Source organism: Miniopterus natalensis, chromosome X (assembly GCF_054644295.1).
Source record: "Miniopterus natalensis isolate mMinNat1 chromosome X, mMinNat1.hap1, whole genome shotgun sequence".
Classification (NCBI taxonomy): domain Eukaryota; kingdom Metazoa; phylum Chordata; class Mammalia; order Chiroptera; family Miniopteridae; genus Miniopterus; species Miniopterus natalensis.
This window is the reverse complement of record NC_142103.1, coordinates 3,519,274-3,528,310: the sequence shown is the minus strand read 5'-3', so window position 1 is coordinate 3,528,310 and position 9,037 is coordinate 3,519,274. Positions and strand designations below refer to the sequence as shown.

Here is a 9,037-nt window from a genome sequence, read left to right as displayed (position 1 = left end):
GGGAAGCATCAGGTTATAGTCAGGAGGCGAATGGAATGAGAGGAAGACATAGGTCATAGCTTTTACTGGAAAGGCTGGGCAATGCAGGTTAAATGGTTTAGTATTAGCCTAACCCCAAGCTCATGGCTCACAGGCTGTCCCATCCAGAAGATGTAGATATGTACAGCACTAGAAGCTGAAATAGGCTATGTAGAGAATTACAAGATGTGTGAAGTTCCAAATAATGATGGGAAAAAAAAATCATGTAATGGATAATTTTGACTCATAGAGTATAACTTGAAGCAAATTTATCGCTTACATTTTCAAATGTATAATTTGACCAATCATGTAAGTGATTAAAACACAAACAGCAAATAGTATTAAATGATTGGTAAAGAGACAGAGGTAGTAGTATTAGGATGCATTTCATAATTTTTAAGGATTTTTATTAAAAAACAAAAAATAGAGTAAATATATGAACACTTATGAGACTAAAACCTGAGAAAATATGTATGTGTATATATAAGTAGTTTACATATAATACATATATATTTGCTTTAGCTTTGTCTAATTAATGTAGCTAAATTAGAATGGTTTGTGGAAGGATATATTCCCCATCCTTCTCTTTTTTCATTTCCCAGAGCTGGAATAAAATATCCATATTTTATGACAAAAAAGATTAACTAAATCCCATAGGGCTCTGGGGCACAGGGGCTGTCCCTAATTGTCTGATACCTGGCCCTGGGTTGATTTAAGGCCAGGGAAATGTTAATTTGATATGTGAGAGTTAGATAAAGGATATGGTTTCAGCCCAGCCGGTGTAGCTCAGAGGCTGAGCATCAACCTAGGATCCAGGAGATCATGGTTTGATTCCTGGTCAGGGCACTTGCCCGGGTTGCAGGCTTGATCCTCAATAGGGAGCATGCAGGAGGCAGCTCATCAATGACTCTCTCATCATTGATGTTTCTCTCTCTCTCCCCCTCTCCCTTCCTCTCTCTGAAATCAATAAAGACATATTCAAAGAAAAAAAAAAAAAGGTATGGTTTCAAACTAAAGGCTATGAATCGCAAGGGAGATGTAAACAACTTTGGATTTTTTTCTGGCCCCGTAATGAATGGATACAAAATAGACAAAAACAGAGTCTAAGAAACAAAACAGGATTGTAGACTCATAACATCATATCTGTTCTCCAGGTTTCATTTCTCTACTGTCATGAAATGATCTATCCCAAAACTTTGTGGCTTAAAGCAACTGCCATTTTTATTAGCTCATGATTCTGTCAATTTGGAATTCAAGTAGAGCTTAGCTGGATTTCCTTTTTTTTTTTTTTTTTTTTTTAATTTTCTTGCTCTCTGCATAGTCATTCATTCAGCTGCATTTAGGTGGTTGCTCTGCTGGCCTGGAAAGTCCAAGGGGGAGCTTCATTCTCATGTTTGTTTGCTGCCTTGCTGTTCCTCCACATGGCCTCTCTTTATCCCTGTAGCGAGCTTGAGCTTCCTCTCAGCAAGGTGATCTCAGTGCAGTTAGACTTCTTATATGGTGACTGGCTCTGAGTAGGAAACATTCTAAGTGGCAAAGGCAGACTCTTTGGGTCTTTAATGCCTTGCTTCATAAATCATCAGCTATTTCATCACGTTTTGTTTCTCAAATCAAGTCACAGGGCCAGCCCAGATTAAAGGGGCACAGAAAATCTCTTTTACCTCTTGATAGGCTAATTAGCAAAATAATTTGTGGTTATCTTCAATTCACCACACCCACTCTGTCTCCTAAAAACTTTAATCTAGATCAAAATAATTGGACATTTTGAAAGAGAGGCCTAGTCTACATTTAACACCAAAGAAGTAAACACAAATTATGGCAGGCCACACTCTTAATTTCTATAGCAACAGATTTAATACAATGTCATTTACTTTCTAAACTGTATGAAAATGCCAGAAACAAACCAAGTGTATAAGCTCTTGTATGTTTAAGATGCCTAATTTTATTAAATAAATAAGAATGAGAAAAAATAAGAACAATCTCATACAATATACTACAGCTAATACATTCTATATTTCAGCACTATGAAACATATACATGAAGAATATATTAGTTCATGTAAATCATCATTCAGTCATAGAAATCTGATTTTCCAGTTCTATATCTTTGGGACTGTTAGTGTATTTGGCACCGTCCTTCTACTTCATTTGAGAAACTGGACAGAGTTGGGTCTCTTTAGTTCTCAGGCAGGAGTGTGCCGGAGAAATTTAGGTGGAGGATTATGTAGTCATTAAGAAGACAGCTCTGTGGATCTGTAAGTCTTGACATATTTGTTAGCAGAATTATTTGTATTAGGATTCTGCACTTTGCCTTTTATTTTGAATCAGGAGAAAAAAATGTTGGAGGGTTTTGGCCAGGGAAGTGAAGGGATCTAATTTTTGTTCTAAAAGATTCCTGTGCCTACTCTGTGGAAAATATATACACTGTAGGAAGAGGAGAGCGAAAGCTAAGAGATTAATTGCAGCAATCAAGAATGAAAGAAAGGCTGCAATCAAGGTGGTTGGTAGTGGTAGAAGTGACAAAAAGTGATTAAATTTGGGATATATTTTAAAAGCAGAGCAAACAGTTGACTCTAAGGGCTTGGACACAATTCATTTGTCAACAAATACTTCAATAATGACATTCAAAGTAGAAAAACAGAACCATTTAAAAACACAAGTCTTCATTGTAAACAAAAATAACAACCAGTGGCCAAGGGAGGCTAATATTAGGACATGAAATGGTCAGAATTAGGAGGATGCTTGCAAATGGTTATTGGATGATTTTGCAGAACTTTTTATATATTTCACTATTTAAAAAAATAAAAATAATAAAGGTTAGAGATATACAATATTATTTACCAACTAAAGAAATCACTGTTTAAATATTTTGTTTTGTCTTAAAGACACGGTCCCCGGGGATCTTTCATTACTCAGAAACAATGTGTGACTCCCGCTGTGGCGGCCAGCAGTGCTAATAGCTCCCTGGGTGAGTGAGATTTAAATAAGCAAGAAAATCTGTTAACAAACTTCACAGAAAGGGAATCGAGTGGCCACAGGTCCACCAAGGAGCGCTGAGTTGTGTGAGTCGGCTGTGTTGAAGCGTGGTTAATCCTTTAAACTTGAGCAGGTTGGCCCCCTATGAGACAAAGGTCTTAGCGCTGGCCGGGTCCGGCCCTAGCCCCACATCCAGGGCTCTGCTGCAGTCCCCCGCCTTCATCTGCGGGCCTGGAGAGCTGGCCCTCAGCACTGAGACTCCGCCCACGCCTGACCACGCCCCGACCACGCCCCCGGCACCTCGCCGCGGCCCGGCCGGCCCCCCTCTGGCCACGCCCCACGCTGCGCCAGTGTCCTCTCCGAACGCGCCCCCTCCCCCTCTCCCCAAGCCTTGGGCCGCGCGGCGCGGCGCAAAGCGGCCTTGTGGGCGGGGCTTGCGCAGCGGCCGGACCTCCGCGCGCACCGCTATCCTCCCCGGGACCCCCGCGCCTCCGCGCACACGCACTTCCTGCGAGGCCTCCGAGCGCACCTGAGCCTGGCCGAGCCCACCCCGGCGGAGTCGAGCCCAGCCCAGCCCAGCCCAGCCCTGCCTCTCCGAGCCGTTCGCCATGGTGGACGAGTTGGTGCTGCTGCTGCAGGCTCTCCTGGTGCGCCACCGCGCCCTGAGCATCGAGAACAACCAGCTCATGGAGCAGCTGCGGCTGCTGGTGTGCGAGAGGGCCACCCTGCTGCGCCAGGTACGTCCGCCCAGCTGCCCGGTGCCCTTCCCCGAAACGTTTAGCGGCGAGACCGCCCGTCTCCCCGAGTTTATCGTGCAGACGACGTCTTACATGCTTGCCAACGAGAACCGATTCTGCAACGACGCCATGAAAGTGGCATTCCTGATCAGCCTGCTCACCGGGGAAGCCGAGGAGTGGGTGGTGCCCTACATTGAGATGGATAGCCCCATCCTGAGTGATTACCGGGCCTTCCTCGAGGAGTTCAAGCAGTGTTTTGGCTGGGATGAGGAAGAAGACGACGATGACGACGAAGATGATTACTAGGCCCGGAGACCCTAGGGCCTAGGGAGGAAGGCCCTGCGCGCCGCTCCCCACCCCACCCCCAGCCCCCATCCCCACCCCCCATCCTCCATCCTGCTCTTCCTCTCGCGGAGCTCCTGCTTCCCCTAGCCCCCGAGCTCCTTCCCTACCCTCACTCTCTCGTTCTCTCCCTCATCCCCCCGTAGTGCTTGTCTTTGTTCCAAGAGTTGTGCTCCAGTTACCTGCTGGGGCTGGGAGTTACGTCTGAAGCACGCTACCCCTCACTGGCCTGCCCCAGGACGCGCCCCTGTTAATTTGGACTGTGTCCCGAGTCCCAGCTATGGGGCGGGTCCCTGTTATAAACTGGTCGACTGTGCACAGCCCTGCCAACTGCCAAGCCTCCATCTGCCCAGAGACCTACGCTGTCACTACACCGCCATCCACTACATTCCAGCAACAGACCACCACCCCCTTTGGAGATAAAGGCCAACCTAGAAGATGACTGAGTTGGCTACACCTCCTTGGACATGGATTTGGACATCTCCCCAACCCCTGAAGGGGCCAGTCTTTCAACCTGGTTAGTTCCCTACCTATTCCCAGAGTCCTCCCCTCCCCCACCAGGTTGCTGCTGGAGCCTAGTGTGTGCCTGGCAGCCAAATTGCTGACATTTCATTTCTCCTATGCACCAGTTTTGCATAGCTGTCATTTTTTTCTTTTTTAAATTGCAGCAGCCCCACAGATGTGTGCATTTGGACAAAAATGCTAAAAACTAAACAGGCACTCAGCCTAGCTTCTCAGTACCACCTGGAAAATGCACTTGCGTTCTTTTCAATAAAATATCAAGCACTACGAGAAAAAAAAAAAAAAAAAAAGGAGTGTTTTTTAATGGTTAAGTGCTATCATTGGCCTCTGCCACTCTCACCTGACTTCCATTATTCCCATTGAGATCAGGGAACCTAGTTGAAACCCAGTATCCCCCACTGTCATCTCTAGGCTACAGAGGACAGGTAACACAGGACTTTATAAGAAATCTGGTGCTCCCCTTGCCAAGGCATTTCTGGCGAAGGGAGTGTCCTCTGGGGCCTCCAGAGTAGCATGGGTGAAGGGTGGTTGAGTGGGTAGCACACGGTCCCAAACAGGGACACGTGAGAGAGACACAAGGCACTATTAATAATTAGACTAGGAAAACAGGCATAAATCTGGACACATATAATGTTCCTACCTTCCTGAGGCTTTAAGTTCCTTCCTCAACACTGCCAGGGAAATTCTGCCCCTTAAACATTATTGCTTGTGGGGTGCCATTGACTTCAGGCTTTAATTAACAATGGAGCACATTATTTTAATGCCCCTTTCAGGTGCTTGAGTAACACTAAATTCTGGATCCTGGGGTAGTTCACCCATAATAAATGGAGCCCAATCTTAATGTTTCATCCCCCTTGGGCTGACACTCTTAGAATTCTCACCTATACATGTGCCCCAGATTCCTGCCTATGGAAATTGGCAAGATGCCGGGCTGTCTCTTGAACTTGACATTACACTGCTGAGCTATGCTGAGACCTTGTGGGCCTGGGGGTCTTAGAGGCATTGAGGGGGTCCAGTGGGTGCTAAGGAGAATGCATACCTTTGAGAGGTCATTATCCCAGGTTAAGTCATTGAAATGTTAAATCAGAGACGCTTGGTTGAGGGATTGTGTGGGGTACCTCTGCCAGCCAGGAACTTTCAGGAGGATTTGAGAAGTTCAAAGTTCTCATTCTCATCTATATCTACCCAAATAGCACTGTACCATTCCTAGGGCCAGCTCTACCTCAGGACCTCTCATGAATGGAGATAACAAATTTCCTTATTTAACACCTTTTGAGGCTGGATATTCTTTTATTTGTACTGGTAAACCTCACTGTGGATTAAATGAGATATTGGTCATCATACTGGTCACCACCTCACAGGTGTGGATTCAATGAGATCACACCCATGAGGTATTTAGAACTGTCCCTGCTACATGGTGAGCATCCAGTAAACATGGGCTGTTACTTCCAGGCCTGGGAACCGAAGTTTCAGTTGGAAGCAGGTCTCTTGCTACGAGCTTGGCTTTAGTTGCTATGAACGGACAGAGCAGGCTCAGGGAGAGTGGAGATGAGTGCATGGCAAGACCTCCTTTACTCTTTGGGATCTGACATGAAGTGACAGAGAAAGCCAGTTTACCTGGTGAACAGGCAAAGTCCAGGGCAGCAGTTACTTCTTGGACCTAGGAAAGCTGTTTCTGGAGAGTGGAGACAGGGATGAGTATGACTTAGAAAAGGAGATTGAGGCCCAAACTGGGGGCTCATGTGGGAAAGTGGGCAACAGCTGAAAGCTAGGTAAAGATCCCAGCAAGACCAAAGATCAATCGCTCAAAAATTATTAGTGGTCCAGGTATACTGAGAGGGGTTAGCGATTTGGTAAATGAAAGGTGGTTTCTGTCCTCATAGTGAATCTAGTTTGTTGTTTTTATGATGCCTTGCGCTAGAACTGGGAAGATATCTAGCTACAGGCAAGGTTCAGAAAGAATGTAGACTGATTAGATCTGGGAGTGACCTTTCTGGGGTGGAAGGTGGAGACCAGTTGAAGAGATTTACTCCCGGCCATCAAACCAGGTGAGCACATGCTCTGTAGGGGAAGGAAGGGATCTCTGGTGAGTGAGGATTCCATGCCAAAGCAGCATCTGAGAAGCATCCATGAGAGCTAGGTCAAGGAGCTTCTGAGATCCGAAAGGTGCGTGAACTTTCTCTGAGCGTGTGTGTTGTCCTTCAGGTATCATGGAAGGGCAGGTTATTCTGTTTAGCTGCAGAGAATGAAAACGTGAAAATCTGGCTACCTGGGGGGGGGGGGGGCAGATTCTTCAGTAAAAGCACAGATATTGGCAAAGGCTCTAGGAAGGAATTCATGACAATGCCATAAGGCCGAGTAAAAGAGAATGGAGAAGTAAATAAGCCTGTCTAAAAGATAAAAGCACCACTTAGTTGGAAACTATTAAGACTGAGTGGAGCCCCGCCTGTGTGGCTCAGCAGTTGAGCATCGACCTATGATCCAGGAGATCTTGGTTTAATTCCCAGTCAGGGAACATGTCAGGGTTGTGGGCTTGGTCCCCAGTGGGGGGGTGGGCGTGCAGGAGGTGGCCCATCAATGACTCTCATCATTGATGTTTCTCTCTCTCTCCCCCTCCCTCTCCCTTCCTCTCTCTGAAATCAATAAAGACATATTTAAAAAAAAAAAAAAAAGAGTGGGTTGAAATGTTGAAATAACAAGTACGAACTTCAGACTCCTGAATTCTCATCTTGGGCACACTGGACTTGAAATGGTCACTGAAATTACACTATTAATGAAATTAATCATAATAAACACCATAATTGCTTAATCATATTAAATCTACCAGTGTGTCTTTGGATTTCTCTAGTCATTTGAATAGGTCAGCACTGCCACTCGTTAATTCTGTATGGCTGTTTTGCAGGATGGTATATAAAGCTGGAAGAAGCACATTATGCTCATTGTGTTTGCTTATTTTCTGCTATTAAAACATAGTGAAAACCTCAGTGATTAGAAAGCAGGAAGACTAGAGGGATACTTCTTGTTGGAATTAGTGGGATATTTACAAATGAGCCTTGAAATTTTTCTAGGCTCTTAAAGCAATTAAAAGAAAGCTAATATAGGGTTATCAATACAGGGTCCTGATAATGCTTTCCTCAGTGGAGGATTAGGGTGGAATAATTGTATGAAGCATATTTATTATTTGCTTTGAAATATGAATATTGCTAAACTGTTGAAAGCGTCTGGTAGTTTGCATCCCGGAGTAGTTCAAGTATGTTATTCCCTATAGTCTTGATTTTTTTAAAAAAAATGTCTATTCCCTATAGTTTTATGTTCACTTAGTTCTAAAGGTAGATGCAGTGAATTATATCTATCTGGTATCCTTCCACAGTGCTGGTAACAACCTACTTCTTTTAATGAAAATCTGATCATCCCCTTGTATTTTTATCTTCCTGTCTGAAGTGCCTGTTAGGATTTGTTCCTTTATCTTCAAATGTTCTATTGTTCAGAGACATATTTTTAAACAATGCAATTAGCCTGGGATGGGTAATAGCTTACTTGAAGTAGTAATTATGAGCAGCATAGCAAGATTTGTTAATGGAACAGAAAACCTCCCCTGGATGAGTTGGGGGACTAGTAGGGAGGCGCTGCAAAGGGGCTTTCAGAATAGCAATGTTTGTGCACCTCCCTCCCTTTCCTCAGGGCCTGCTATCTGAGATAATCAATAAAAATTTAATTTTTCTTATTATACTATCTACAGGATTTGTATTCTTCCTCTTCCTTTCTCCCTAAATGGCAAAAGATTTCATCAGTAAAATTGCAATAATGTATTTCTTTTATTGTAGCCAAAGTCCCTATACAGTCAGTTTAACTGAATTTCCAATCAGTTCAGAGTCACCCAGTCAACTCAAGATTAAAAAAAAAACAAAAACCAGAAAACTATTACATGACTGTTTATATGCCTCATTTTCAATCTTTAGTTTTATGACAAATACTACCGGTAAAAGAAAGCAAAGCAAATTATATTTTATTTAAAATTATCTTAATTGTTGAAAGAATTACACATATTCCCCCTTTTTTCCACATTGATCCCCTCCACCCCGCATCCACCCCTCTCCCAGGCCTTTGCCACACTATTGTCTGCGTCCATGGGCTACGCACACATGCATGTATGTTCCCTAATTAATCTCTCCCACCCACTCCCCCACCCCCGCCTTCCCACTGAGATTCCTCAGTCTGTTCCATGCTTCTATGTCTCTGGATCTATTTTGCTCCTCAGTCTATTATGTTTATTAGATTCTACATATTAGTGAATCAGGAAGAATCAGAAAACCTGAATAGTCTAATAGCCAACTGATGAAACCTGAAATCGAAGCAGTAATTAAAAAAACTCCCAGCAAACAAAAGCCCTGGTCCAGATGGCTTCACAGGGGAGCTTTCTAATTCTTTAAGTTGTAGAGTTAG

General features: G+C 44.1%; 1 protein-coding gene across 1 annotated transcript; it reads left to right on the top strand.

Annotated features, from left to right (window-relative positions):
- Positions 1-3,556: 3,556 nt before the first annotated feature.
- On the top strand, positions 3,557-4,103 carry LDOC1 (LDOC1 regulator of NFKB signaling). Its single transcript, XM_087813635.1, has one exon. It carries the CDS (start codon positions 3,602-3,604, stop codon positions 4,034-4,036), a length of 435 nt encoding a protein of 144 aa, XP_087669761.1. The 5' UTR covers positions 3,557-3,601; the 3' UTR covers positions 4,037-4,103.
- The last annotated feature ends 4,934 nt before the right edge of the window (positions 4,104-9,037 follow it).

What these genes read in the sequence shown, in the direction of transcription:
- LDOC1 (XM_087813635.1), top strand. Translation starts at nt 3,602, where the DNA reads ATGGTGGACGAGTTGGTGCTGCTGCTGCAGGCTCTCCTGGTGCGCCAC.